This window comes from Mercurialis annua, linkage group LG5 (assembly GCF_937616625.2).
Source record: "Mercurialis annua linkage group LG5, ddMerAnnu1.2, whole genome shotgun sequence".
In the NCBI taxonomy this organism is placed as follows: domain Eukaryota; kingdom Viridiplantae; phylum Streptophyta; class Magnoliopsida; order Malpighiales; family Euphorbiaceae; genus Mercurialis; species Mercurialis annua.
In genome coordinates, this window is record NC_065574.1 from 51,305,118 (window position 1) to 51,319,827 (window position 14,710).

Consider the following 14,710-nt stretch of genomic DNA (forward strand, 5'->3'; position numbering starts at 1 on the left):
GATCACTTAAATCCCTAGTACAAAATGTGTACAACTTTCATTTTAGAAATAAAATAATTATTTTCATTGAATATAATTATTTTAATTATTATAAAATTACTCTAAATTAATTTTTATAATCTTTTTCAGTTCAACAATTAGTAGGTAAATTTTAGTAATTTAAATTTTTTTATGTTTTATTTAATAGTCAAAAAATGACATTTTTCATAAATTTTATGTTAATTTTTATTTGTTTGAATAATTTTTAATTTATGTTGATGATAAAAAAAGGATAAAGCTAACTTTTGAGCTCAGAATCATCTATACACTCGTGATTCGGAAAGGTGCATATATGACCTTAAATTTTTTAAATGGGCTCGTTTAGGCTACTAAAGTTTTTCAAAAAAAGGCTATTGATGCCCCTAACTGTGCTAAATGCGAGGGCATATTGTGGAAAAAGACCATCTTATGCATAAAATTGCATCTAACTAGCTTGAGTGTAGGAGAATAAGCAAATAAATGTGATTGATTTGTAGTACAAAAGATAGCAAAATTGATCAGCATTTGTATAAATATATACAATCAACAAGCTCATACCTCAGGGTAACTAATCGCATGGGTACCTGTCTTGCCATGTTCAAGTTGGTAATGTCCGCAGCAAATGAAGAGCTCGCCTCCATTGCGGTTTTTGTGAAAGAACAATTTTCCTCAGAGTCGGTACTGCTCCAGCAGCTATAATGGCCGAATGATTTTCGATGTCCATGCTTAGATTATATAGAATAGACATTGCTGCTTCTGCAGTCCTCTCATTTCTTTCTTCGATTAGCTTAACCAGAGGAAAAATTCCGTCAGCAGAAGCAACAGCTCGAGTACCATCCACCATCCCCTGGGAAATTATTCTGTTGAGTTCTACAACTGCAGCTTCTTGCACTTCCGGGAAGAATGAGGACTTTATCTGCTCTATTAGCCTCGGAATAGTCTCGTAAAGAGTTATTTCCATGTTTATCGGATCCTCAAATTCTAGTCTACACCCATGTTTAGTGCTGAGTTTCACTAAACAAGCGGCAACCCAGTCCTTGTAATGAAGCGGGATGTCTGCCTTCAGAGTTTTACGCAGCAGTTCAGTAAAATGAGCGGAGTTAATGGTGCGGGAGAATTGATCTGAATCTAGAAGCTTTGTGAGTAACCGGGATGCTGCAGATATTGCTTGACCAGCCTCTTCGACTTGAAGAGCATATAGCTCAGGCTGATAATTTTCACTATCATGATCTAATTCTGCCAAACATCAAAACGCACAACTGGTGACACATTCGAAACAGCAGAAAACGGAAATATAATTACAAGCAAATTTAGTACTATGCGAATTTATAAAATACAAGGCCGTACCACTTAATACATTTTGTTGGAAAACAGCACTCAGACCGGATTCAATATTTCCCGAGATGAGTACGTCCGTGTTTTTATCATTCGTTGCCGCAAATTCAAGGATAGTAGCAGCTTTTCTTTGTATATCCAAGGACGGATCCTTCAGCATCTCCACAAGGCGAGCAATGACAGATGAGTCCAGCAAATTCTGTCTGCAACAATTTGCAAGTTGTGCAGAAAGGTAAATGCAATCTTTGCTGTGCTGATTTGTTATTAACTAATAAATTATTCATCCAAAAATAACACTGAGCTCCATATGAACAAATTTTAAATTGCTTTTAGAAACTAAATTTGCGTTGGAAGTAGGCAAATGGCAGACACTCACAAACCTGGTGTGAGTGGATATTTTCTCTTCGCTTGTAGTTAATCCGCCAGAAGAATCCGCAGCTCTTTCTTTATCTAATCTGCTTTTAAATCCATTTACTGGACCATCATAAAACTGAAACACATCATGTGCCTAGTAAGCCTCTGTCAAAATAAAAACTGCAAAGATAATGATGCACAAACAACCGACTTACCTTTGATTTGATTTCTTTGCTAGGGTCTAATATTTGCTCTAGTAAATTCAAGGTCTGCAATGCAGCATTTTAATGCCATCAAATACCGAATTAGAAACATCATCTACATATTCTGAGAAATGTGCAAAAATAAACGCAAAAAGAGCAACCAGAAACCTTTTCCATCATCATCTTGGAGGAATTTGAGTTTTTGAAGATGTCAATCAATGGACATAGAACGCCTTCAGCTTCAATTATTTGGCAAACGCCATTGCTGCAAAACAAAAAATAATGTAAAATTGTTTTGCATAGCATGACATTTCAAAAATTTAGAATATACTTCCACAGGTTCATAATATTTGTCGTTTTAGACTATTTCACATAAATTACAAAAATAATAAATGTGTCTTGATTAATATACACTTCAACTAAATTTCCCATATTAATAATAGGCTTATCCCCTTAAAAAACCCTCACCTTTTACCCCCAATTCGTTTGCACCCTCACATTGCAAAACCACCAAATATACCCAAATTACGACCTTTCACTTTCAATTGCACCCTCAAGCATTAAATTGATCTCTTTTCACTTGAAAAATAGGTTTATTTTTATTTTAAATAAAATATTAAATCCTATTTTAAAATATGTGCTAAAATTTAAAGTATTGATTTGAACATTTTTCAAGTAAAAAGAGGTCAATTTAATGCTTGAGGGTGCAATTGAAAGTGAAAGGTCGTAATTTGGGTATATTTGGTGGTTTTACAACGTGAGGGTGCAAACGAATTGGGGGTAAAAGGTGGGGGGATTTTAAGAGGATAATCCTTAATAATACTATGTTTGATTATCTTTTTATTCTCACTAAATTATTTATTGACAGGGATAAACTTGGAAAAATAGCAATAAAATGCTCCCTTGATATTTTAAAGTGACAGTAAAAAAAAACATTTTTAACAGAAATCGAGGCATTACGATAGTCATTTGAAACAAGGGAACTGATGACATTACCTGGCAGACAATCTCTCCAATGCACCAATAGCAGCAAGTCTGATATCATCATTCTTATGATATAAAAGCCGAACTAAATGCTTGATAGCACCTGCTTCCTTGAATGAATTTCGCATTTCTTCATTAATAGATGCATCAGCAATTGCATTTGCAGCTCTGGATAAGGCAGACTCGTCATCAAGTTCGAGAATTAAAACTAATCTGGCCACACCATCCATCCAAGGCAAAAGTGTAAACTGCCTTTTTGGAGATATTTCAGTTTGAGAAGATTTTGCATCTTCGACTTCTATGGATCCAGAACGAGCAAGGAATTGTTGCTTAGATCTTCCAATTATTGCTTTCATCTTTGCGTCCTCAATGTTTGCATTTTTGTCATCAACATTCAAACCGAGGAGCAAATCAGACGCACCGAATCTTGAAGGGCCCTTATAAGAACGTTCAACATTCATACCATCAGGTAAACTAGGCCATGAATGCAAAGCCGGAGTATAAGACTTATAGGCAGCTGCACCAATCAGTGGGACAGGAACCAAGCCTTCCTCTACGATAAGAATACGATAGTATTCATTCTTCGATAGTTCCACAAGGGCATTTCTTGCTTCCTTCCTAATGACTTTATAGTCATCTTCAATTTCAGCTTTTATGAACACTGCCTGCATCATCATCAAAAGATATTAGACTTCTAAGAATGTGGCAAGCAAACAATGGAACAGTGCACACGATGTTTGTTTAAAAGTGAAATATTATAAATAATATTATATGACATTGACTTCTCACGAGTTCATCCTGAAATGAAAAATAACAGAGAATAACAAATGCTGAATCTATTATCTGTATAAACTTTTGCATGTGCTCATTTCTTATTTTGTGATGCAAAGACTCTTGAGGAACTTGATTTTTGAAAGTTTGTGTCCGACAAGAGTACCATAATGTAATTTCTGGACCATTGTCTTTTTTTCCAGACCAAAACACTTACAGCCAGTTAAAGTTGAAGAAAACTCAATCAGCCAAAGGCAATATGAAATATGCCCCATCTACATATTTCTCATTGAACCAACAACATGAAGGCATAGCCACTTGAGAAAGCCAATCAAAACTTCTTTAATTGTCTTATCATGCAAATCACTACATTTCGAAATGAAATTAACCTTTAATGTCATTAAACATTAAACATAGTCATTTCAAAATATGAAAGACTTCTCACCAACTTAGGAATAAGACCTGCTTCAACCATAATGTTATGATTTGAGTGAGTCAATGCCAGATTGGCCAAAACCCCTCCAGCTGCTTCCTTCACTCTTATGTCCTCGTCCTCAAGGGATTTAACGAGAAATGGCAATATATCATCGTTTGCAATTTTAACTCTGATATTCTCATCTACAGACAAGTTCCACAAAGCACAAATACTTTGTTCCTTTACCTGCAAAAACCAGCTCACCTCTACCTCAATGTTCCAACTCGAAAGTCGTGTAGTAAATTAGCAAATGGTAACTTCCTATACCTCAGAAGTCAAGGAAGATTGCAAAAGTAAGCCAGTTATCTCTTCTATTGCTCCACTTTCTGCTACCACATCTCTATATACGTTAACCGACGCTATTGATCTTAGAAGGCCAGCAGCTGCCTTAGAAGTAGAATCGGAATCTGACTTGAGAAGATTTACAATGAGATTGACACATCCGCCAAACTGCATGATGTTATCGACACAGTTTTTTCCTCCCAGTGAATATTTCCATAATGCCTCTACAGCCTGTTCTCTATCAAGCGGATCATTGTCTAGCCCAAGCATCCGAACAAACAAGCCAACATAATTGTCGCCAAGACCAGATGAACTAGGTTTTGTTTCATCTATTTTCTGCAATTGCGGAAAATTTATCACTATCCAGCTTAAATTTGTTACTATGCAGCAAGTCGAGATCATAAAATTTCAAGCAAAAAACATGATAAAATAGATTTCTGATTTCTAACCCGATGTAAAATTGTAGTCTATTTCTTTAGATAAAACTTATAAAAACATCACTCAAAGCACTATCGCATCTAAATCAAAGAACCCAATTCGTACAATCTGTATCGAACCACTTCAAGCAAGGAAATCCGTTTCCCATTTAACACACCAGAAAGATAAGTGTGTGCATTCAACAACATGGCTTCATGATCAACTCTGCAAAACGCTTCCACATTTCATAATAGCTCCTAACAGCATTTTACTAAGAAAAATTAATGTTTTCATCAAACTTCACAAAATGAACAAGAAATTACTCAATTAAAATGACATTTCCACAAATTTCACAAAATCAGGAACACCATTTACAACAGCAAAGAACCCAGAGATAATGCCATACGCGAGTATACCTATAAGCAAACTCAGTTCCTAAATAGAACCTACAAAATGATGTAATAAACAATTCAACCAATCACATAACAACTCATATGTAGAAACAAAACTTGTTGCAAATGACATGTATAAATTTAAGGTTTAATAGCTTAAAAAATTACCACCTTTGACGTGTTTTGCAAATTTAACACAAACTTTTAATGTTGATAAATTAATACATGAATTATCATCTTTTTGCAATTTTTTAGACACCGAACAAATTTCCATCAGAAAAGCACTGATGTACACCGGAACAAATATTGTTTAAGCATCCACATAAGCATTTTTCTGACAAAAAATTGCTCGGTCTCTAAAATTGCAAAAAATCAGAAGTTGATGGCCAAATTTGCCAGAATTTAACTAACGTTCGTGATTTTTTACGCTATTAAGTCTAAATTTAATAATCAAACTAGCAAATTTGGGGATAATTACACTGTACTCTTGCTGTGGAGCGGCACCACCACCACCACTGCCACCAGTATTTTCAGCGCTGACCCTAGCAAGAACCTTGAGCAAAGAGGAAGATTTGAGGTTAAAGATTGGATTTTTAGTACTAATATGGAAATGGGTACTACTATAAATTGGTTTTCTTGATATGGGTCTGAGATTGGAAGTGAGTTGCGAGTGTGGAAGATAAGAAGGGTTCCAAATGAAGTGAGCAGGTATTGTTGTTGCCATCATTTCTTGCTTAAAAGAACACTGACATATGATGAGTTTTTATATTTTTGGACAAATTGGCTTCTTAATCTTGATTTTGTCTTGGGGTTTAGGGGTTTTTCTATTTTTCTTTGTCTTTGGTAAGGATTATTTTCCTGCAAGTTGTTTCTAGCTTCTTCCTTTTTTTTAGGCTAAATTTATTTTAAGGTCTCTGTACGTTTTTGGTTCATTAGATCCCTTAACTTTTATTTGGCTTTTTCAAGTTCCTAAACTTTTATTTTTTTGATTCATTAGGACCTTCAACTTTTATTTGACTTCCTCAAATCTCTAAATTTTTGTTTTTTGGTTCCTTGAGTCCTTAAACTTTTATTTTTTTACTTCATTAAGTCCTTAAATGGATCTCACTTTAAGGACCTAACGAACCAAAAAACAAAAGTTTAGGGATTTGAGGAAGCCAAATACAAATTGACGGACATGATGAACTTTAAAATAAAAGTTTAGGGACCTGAGGAAGCCAAATAGAAGTTAAGAGATCTAATGAACTAAAATTATATAGTTTAGGGACCTCAAAATGGGTTTAGCCCTTTTTTTAAGAGTAAATTATTTTAAAACGACCCAAAATTATGCTCGAGCCGAGACCTATACTAGAGAATAGGAATGATAGTTTCAAAATCCATAGTAAGCCTAAAATCATAAAAAAAAAATCGCCAAAACATCAATCATACGTTGACCTTATAAACGGAAGCATTTGCATATATGTTTATACACTAATAACTTACACATACAAACTACTTGGGCTTACTATTTCCATATCCTGTATGTTCTAGCCTGATATATACTAGTGTTGATAACTGTATTATCACGGATATTCACTTTCTGTGTACAAACATATATTACTACAAAGACAGAGTATCAAAATCGACATTGTATCAAAAGTTGTACTAGACCATGACTCTGGTCAGACAAGACACTACTGCAGCAACAACGAAAGTCCGGACTGCACACGTCAAGGTTGGCTTCCGATCAAGAACGCACTTCTAGACAACTTATATTTGTTATAATTTATAGTTTCATTTTTTTATTTGAAACTCAAATAATTTAATTTTTTATTTTTGATTCTGTCAGCAATTTAATTTTTCTATCTAGTTTTAGTGTTAGGCAACTAAATGAAAGGATTTAGGGATAAATTAATTTCAGAATTGAGGGATCAAATCGTAGACAAATATCATCTATCAATAATAATTACTATATGCAATTTTAAATTAAAGAATTAAAAAAAATACTAATCAAATTTTATTTTTTTAAAATATTTGAAAAATTCTGAGAAGGATACCCCAAGTAAAAATTATAAGAATACTATATTTTAAAAAGTTCTACCAAAAATCATTGTCGGAATATAAACGCCGGAATTCGGCCATAAATTTTGGTGAATTTTGATAGATTAAATACTTTTAAATTTTGGTGTATTTTACATTATTGTAATTTAAGTTGTAATATACATCTAAATTCATTTAAATATTAATATTTAGTCAACAATCACTTAATCAACAGACCGTCATTGACCACCGACGATCGGCGAAAATTCCGGCGACCGGATTACCACTCCCTCCATTTACAATAAAAATATAAACAGCTTAAAGTAAATATCCTAATTTTTCAAACTTTAAATGTATTTTATTATATAAACTTTATAAATGGATAAACCTTATATTTTTCTTAAAAAAATTATAATCTATCAAAATATGGGCAGCGTATGGAGGACTTGAAGTGTAGTTCTTTTACTATAACAGAAAATAAAAAGAGTGAAAAAGAATGTACCTTTCTGGTAATAATAGAAGAGTTTTTTTTGTGGCCTTAAAATATTTGGACTGTCTGTTTATATCTTATAACTTTTCAAATAAATAATGAAAGAAATAAAAAAAAAGATAGATAAAAAACTCTAAAATGAGCTGCTCTTTGAGTCTCCATATCCCCAAAGCTTTACCTTCAATTTCTCCACAGTGCACAACAAAACTCCTCTCTATTTCATCTAATTACAAACCACTCCTCAATTCTAAGCTCCACAAGGTCCATATTTCTTTCTCTTAAATTGTTTAATTTGTAATTTTCTTAATTAAAATAGTTTTTTGGTCATAATTAGTAAATTCACAATTTCTTGTTTGTGTATAACAGAAAGTTGGAATAAGCAATGATTTGAAGAAATTCAGCTTGGCATTTCAACTTGGTGCCTTTTTGGCCACTGTAAGACTTGGCTTCTTTTTAGTAGTTTTTAAGAAATTATTATGATTACCACTTTAAGAATATTTATGTATTAGAATAAAATTACTGTTTTTCTGTTTTTTTAAATGTTATTGTTTATCCTAATATTTACGTATTAGATAATTCGGTTTCGTGAAATTAAAATATCAGAAGGAAATAGTAATTCTCTTAAATGTAGGGAAAATTCGGGTTAGACGAATTAGCCGATATATTTCAATTAAGTTCAGTTGATTTGGTTCGGCTAATAAAATAATTTGGTTTGGTTGAATTAATCAATATTTTTATCTTTTTTTATTTTTATTTACATTCTTTATATTTTTCCTGTTTAACTATAAATTAACCGACTAATTCAGTCGATTCGGTTTTATAGTTCAATTTATTTAGTTTCGGTTAATTTAGTTAATTCGGTTGATTAAACCGATGGGCCATGAATCACAATTTTCTTGAGTTTGAAACATTGTGAGTTGATATAAAACAGGTTGAGCAGCCAGCATTAGCAGTAACAGGAGTGAACAATAAGGAAGACTTGACATCCATTTTGATTCAATCAGCAATTGTTGCTTTTGGGTATTTCATAGTCATGCCAGTGAGTCTTTTTCTTCATTCTTTTTTTATAAAAAAAAATGTTTGTAATTTGTCAAATAAAATTTAGCCTAATCTAATGCTAAAATTGCAGCCTATAATAATGAACTGGATGAGAGTCCGTTGGTACAGAAGAAAGCTCTTTGAAATGTACTTACAGTTCATGTTTACCTTCATTTTCTTTCCTGGGTAAGCCTCTAAATTTAAAACCTAATCAATTTTTTTTAAGAATTAAGAAATCCGTGTTAAGTAAGTTTACAGAACGGTTATCGATATTCAAATTTATCGTTTGGGTAACCCGATATTCATTTTTCAAACAACGATCAACTCAGGCTAAAATTTGCCTATATAGCAATCCACTTGACCAAGTGATACATTGACAATTTATCGACCACATAGATAAAATTTAACCTAAACTGATTGATAACCTCTCTTTATTTTTGAAAAGTTTATGTGACGATCGATTAGTCAAGTGACTTATTGGACATTTATTGACCAAATAGATAAAATTTGGCCTAAATTTATCAGCAACCTCTCGTTTTTAAAAATGTTCGATTATTAAAATGCAACAAATTGAACATCCACACTGTTTTGTAGTAGTATAGTTGGATAACCGTAAAAATATGTAATCCTAAGAAACCCATATCAGATATTAAAGTGATTTTTGAGCAAATATCATTAATTTGCATATGATAAATTATTTTCAATTATGTGCAGAATACTACTGTGGGCACCATTTCTGAACTTCAGGAGATTTCCAAGGGATCCAACCATGAAGTACCCATGGTCTACACCTGAAAATCCTTCACAAATTAAAAATAACTACGCCAAGTACCCATTTGCTACACCTGAAGATTATGACTAAAAATTCCTGAACTTTCTTTAGCCTCTCGCCTGGCTCCTTGTATCATATCTATTTTATGAAATATTAACACATCGGACCATTCTCTAATATATATTTTGTCAAATAAATAAAAATTGCCCACCAAAAGGCTTATTCCTTTTCCTCATAAACGTAACATCCTATCATATGGTATGTAAATAAAGAGCCTAAACATTATGCTGAAAACTTTAACCTTTCTCTTAGTCATAAATTAGAAGTACAAAATTGAAGAAAACAAAGTTGATGCTTTGCATCAAAGTTGTTGATTTGCATAACACAGCCCCATTCAGTAAGAGAATTGGGAGTTAACAAATACCGACAACTTTTTCCAATCCAACGACTCCACGTTGGGAGAGACGACGGCAGCACCAATAGCCACCGCAGCAACGACTACAACCATTTTCATGCAATAATTGCCGCGGGATAGCTTCCCCAATACCGATTTGCAAAACTTGTCGGCATCCCGGTAGAGTGCGTGTTTTTTAGCATCTTCTCCGCTTGCCATTGCTTTCTCATTCTGCACAAAAAATAAATTAAAGGAAAAACTCTAATGTAATGTATTGAATAATAGAACCAGGCTGCATTTACGTAGAAACTCTAATATAGTTGTGGAATTAAAATACTTTCTTTAAAAGAACAAGCATCTACCTTCTGCCTAAAGCTCTTAAGAGTTTCTCGAAGAGGATCAAGAGGTGAGAGTTTTACTGAGAGCTCCTTCCAATCCTCTGAGAGTTTCCTCAAAATAGCGATGCTAGCTTCTAGATTCTCCTGGTACACCTTATCCTGTTTGCCCAGATTAAAATAAGTAAAAATATTTCGTAGAATTGGAGACTAACAGTAAATAGATAACAGTGGACATGTAATAACCATCTTCTAGAAATAAAAAAGGAGAATAGCTCACCCAATGCTTGTAGCATTCAGCATTCTGTGTTAAGCACCAGATGCAAATGCCAGCTGTTTCCTTTGATAGCTCTGGATTACCTGTTATAACAAATTCAAAATCATCAAGAATTTTAGAAACCTCGGCTTTTCTAAAAAAACTGAATTTAGATACCAAAACGCAATAAATTCAAGTCTTACTTTCTCCTGCTGCTTTAAGACCAAAACTCAGTATCTGCAGTGATACTTGTTTCATTGCTTTGCTTCCAGTGGAACCAGCAAGCGCCACCTCTTTTAAGGTGGGATATATTGCCTCGAACCTCTCAGTAGCCTGCATTAAACACCACATGCAATAGATATAAAGAGCATTACATCTACATTATTGCTAAGATCGAGTTCTCTAAATGCCTTAACAAATCACCTTTACTCTAGCTGAAGATGCAGGAAATGTCACTCGCAATAGTGTCTCAAGTGCAAAAGGTGGCACCAAGCGCTCTCCCTTTCTAACAGCACCACTCACCAGAATTGTCCGGGCCTTAGGGGAAGACAAAATTCTGCAACCAAATAAACAGTTTCGATGATTGAAGAGTTGAAAGAAAGGATAAAAACGAAAAAGGCGAGCAACAGTAAAAGCTTGCATACTTTTCTACAAGCTGCAAAATTATATCCCTGGACTGTGGATTCGAACTTTTGCCACTCACTAAAGGCAGGAGGTTGTGAGCCCATGCGTGCAGCCCAACAGCCAAATCTCCTTGAGAGGCCTACAAGCAAATATTTCATAGCTAGGGTATAAATCATCTCCAAAAAAGAAAAGTAATAAGGATATGAGTGCTAATTTTGTTAGATAATAACTTGATATTTTCAGTCTTTTTTACCTGCGCTATCATCCATGCAACAAGTGGAAGCTTGTCTTGTCCTTGGTACTTTGAACTTTCCCTTAGTGTCGGCAATACATTAACTAAAGCATCAGGCTTTCGTCTCAACACCATTGCTAGGACCACAAACATACCAACCTGTCATTTTGCTAATAAGTCAATATAAAACTAAGTGATCGGCTATTTATATGAAGGATACATAGGTAAAACAAAAATACAGATTTATAAGGAAAAAAATTAGATTGCACAAGTTTTGGACCAAAGTTATAAAATTATAACACACAAGCTGAAGTTGGACAGGAATGTCATGTATAAGCAAACTCAATGAAGTTGGGCGGGGGTGGAGGGTAAAATTAGAAGAAAGTCTTGACAATGGATTCCCAAATCCAGTAAGAAATATATTTTTTCCAATCAAATTCTGCTGCTCGTCCTTTTGTCAGCAAATGGTCACAAGCAATATTGCACCGTCCAATGATCAAGCTATAGTACAGTCACATGAGGGCCAAGGAACACCCAGTCGCAAGACATGAACATGTAGCAGAAGCATCAATTCTGGGATCATAAAAGCTCAAAATTTGATTTCAACTATCCATAGACTTAAAAAATATGCAACTGCTAGATGCACAGTAATTAGCATAGATCCAAGAATGTTCGTGTATCCCAAACACACAAGAAGTATATATATGCAATTAGCATCAAAATCCTCATTGGTAACCAGAAGAACAAGACACATTAGCAAATTCGATCACCACCATTTAACTAGTCTTTAGGTTGTGCCCCTAATACTTGCATTGATAGAATTAACTTCATCGCATGCTAGAAGAACAACTCCTAAAGTGGACTTAAATCAATCCTCACTCAAGAGGCTGGTCTCCCTATAAACAAGAGAAAGACACCCTGATACATGATTCTAGAGCTATAAAGTTGATCTATTGAAATTAGAGACAAAAACTTTACTAAATTTAGCTCACTGATCTTCATTCTTCACAAGAAATGCTTTGGGGACGTCAATATTAAAAGGTCAACAAAATAAGGAACCAACTTCACTCTAATAAAGAAAGAGATTAGCCTATTTAGCGAACGAACATGCAAATAAACAATATGTAGGTTGATACTATCATCATGAAAAGATATTGTGGTCAGATAGGCAACACATACAAAGATACGAAGAAGATTGATAAAAAACACCAATTACTCATTACCTGAGATTTTGATGATACATGTTGCACACCCTTTTTAGAAACCTTAGAGCCAGATTGTTGGCTTGCCAAGTCCTGGAGGATGCAATCTAGAGACCATAACACAAAGGAACCAAGCGCCTCAATTGTGCGTTGATTAATCCAGTCGATTGATGTTTTATAAACAGAATCAGAAATGTGAGACAGGGGAACCTGTTAAAAGTAAAATAAAACCAATTAGTTTTTCCAAAATTTCAAATATTTTTAATCATCAATTGATCAAAGATAACTTATAGCACATCTACAATAGCATATTATATTATATTATATAACACAAATAGAATCCTAAAAATCAAGAAACATATCTAACCAGTAAAACAGAGCAAAAAATATGAAATCATTACAAACAAAAACATAGACAAATTATAAAAATTTGATCACCATAATTCAAAATTACAGACTTACATCAGCCATTTTAGCCACAGAGTTCTCCCTGAACATTTTAACCCAAGGAAACTGAGCAGAGCTAACACCAGCAAACGCTCTCCCGAAATAATCCGCAAATCTCATCAACATTATGTCCTGTTGTCCTTCATACGATCCCTAATTTAAAAAAATACCACAAATCAAATCAAAAACATTATTACTTCTCAATTTCCGATTAAAAAAATTCAAATTCAACTAACCGATATTTCAGCGCCAAACGCTTCGAGATCTGACGCATCAATTTTCGCGGCGGCTTCCGCCACGGTCACCTTAGGTTTCTTCGGCTTCTTTTGCTTAATTTTCTTCTCTTCGCCCTTCTCAGTTCCCTTAGCACCTTCCGCATCGTCACTATCGTCCTCATCGTCGTCGTCATCAGATCGGCGTTGTTTCGATCTCACCGGCGCATCTTCTTCATCGGCATTCGCAGCTAATTGAGATTCAACGATTCTCCGTCGTCGCTCCTCCGATTGCTGTTCCAGCGATTTAAACACGTTCGCCTTGTCCGTTCCGTTGACTTTACCTACACCGGCGACGGATTCCGCCGGTTTCTGCTGCTTCCGTTGGCGCTTGGGGTAGACGACCTTCTGCCAGCCGTGATCGGCGCTGGTGACGTGGCTGTTACCGGCAGTAATCTGGTGATCTTCGACAATGTTGTTCATGTTTGATTCGAACGAGTCCATTTTTTTCTGTTTGGATTTGGATTTTGATTTTAATTTAATTTGTGTTTTTTCAGAGAGAGATTGAGGACATGGACACAAGAAAAAAGAAAATTTGGGATGGTGAGGAGAATTTGAAGGCTTCAATTTGTACGATTTTGACCTCGATTAGTTTGAGAAATTACGTGATTGACATGTGTGTGATGTAAAGATGACAGGTAGATAGAGTTTTGGATTTATAGTTTTTGTATTAGGATTGGATTTAAAAAACAAAACAATAAATTTGATTAGATAAGATAAGATATTTGGATTAAAAATTTGATTAAATAATTAATTTGTTTTATTTGCATAAAATATTAGTCCAGTTTAGTTCGTGATTAAATAATAAAAATATATTATTCTCTTTAAAAATATAATCATACTTTTTATCTTCTTCTTATCAATTATATAAAATCAATTCTATTTGCAGATGGTAACTACATTAACTTTAAATTTTTTTGTTTATTTTATTTTATTCTTAATATGATAAAAATTAAATCAGCTCCACCCCTTTAATATATATTCCAAAATCGAAAATAATATCAAAACAGCTCAACAACAATGAAAATATTTAATCAGAAATACAACTAATTTTTTGTTATAATTTGTTTTTGGTCTTTCTTTATATAAGTTTATTTGTCTATTTTTTGGAAATTTATTTATGAAAACTAAGAAATTTTTTTATAGTTTATTGAAACTAAGTAATTATACAATTCTATTTTAAATTTATTATACAGTCCAAAGAAAATATTGTCTGTTTTTTATTTAAACATCTCATTAAATTGTAATCTAACACTTCTAACTGTTTTAAATAATCATTCAATGAAAATTCTTTCATTCAAAAAACATAATTATTTATGTTTAAATTAATATTAAAAAGGATTAATTGCAAATTAATTTACGAACTTTAGCATAATTTTGCAATTACAATATAAACAT

The 14,710-nt window shown here is 33.6% G+C and overlaps 3 protein-coding genes across 3 annotated transcripts; 1 reads left to right on the forward strand and 2 right to left on the reverse strand.

Moving 5' to 3' along the window:
- Positions 1-479: 479 nt before the first annotated feature.
- Positions 480-6,101, reverse strand: LOC126682119 (uncharacterized). The gene is made up of 9 exons (XM_050377695.2): positions 5,710-6,101; positions 4,408-4,758; positions 4,111-4,326; positions 2,907-3,559; positions 2,079-2,175; positions 1,923-1,976; positions 1,734-1,843; positions 1,366-1,556; positions 480-1,254 (listed from the first exon to the last, which is right to left on the reverse strand). The coding sequence occupies exons 1-9, from the start codon at positions 5,956-5,958 to the stop codon at positions 617-619; spliced, it is 2,559 nt and encodes an 852-aa protein (XP_050233652.1). The 5' UTR covers positions 5,959-6,101; the 3' UTR covers positions 480-616.
- A 1,739-nt stretch (positions 6,102-7,840) lies between these two features.
- Positions 7,841-9,729, forward strand: LOC126681133 (NAD(P)H-quinone oxidoreductase subunit L, chloroplastic). Its single transcript, XM_050376540.2, has 5 exons — positions 7,841-8,001; positions 8,107-8,175; positions 8,672-8,779; positions 8,870-8,964; positions 9,493-9,729. The coding sequence occupies exons 1-5, from the start codon at positions 7,879-7,881 to the stop codon at positions 9,638-9,640; spliced, it is 543 nt and encodes a 180-aa protein (XP_050232497.1). The 5' UTR covers positions 7,841-7,878; the 3' UTR covers positions 9,641-9,729.
- A 14-nt stretch (positions 9,730-9,743) lies between these two features.
- Positions 9,744-13,835, reverse strand: LOC126681132 (uncharacterized). The gene is made up of 10 exons (XM_050376539.2): positions 13,277-13,835; positions 13,056-13,193; positions 12,615-12,803; positions 11,413-11,550; positions 11,180-11,298; positions 10,959-11,091; positions 10,739-10,868; positions 10,560-10,639; positions 10,307-10,441; positions 9,744-10,175 (listed from the first exon to the last, which is right to left on the reverse strand). The coding sequence occupies exons 1-10, from the start codon at positions 13,754-13,756 to the stop codon at positions 9,945-9,947; spliced, it is 1,773 nt and encodes a 590-aa protein (XP_050232496.1). The 5' UTR covers positions 13,757-13,835; the 3' UTR covers positions 9,744-9,944.
- Between the last annotated feature and the right edge of the window lie 875 nt (positions 13,836-14,710).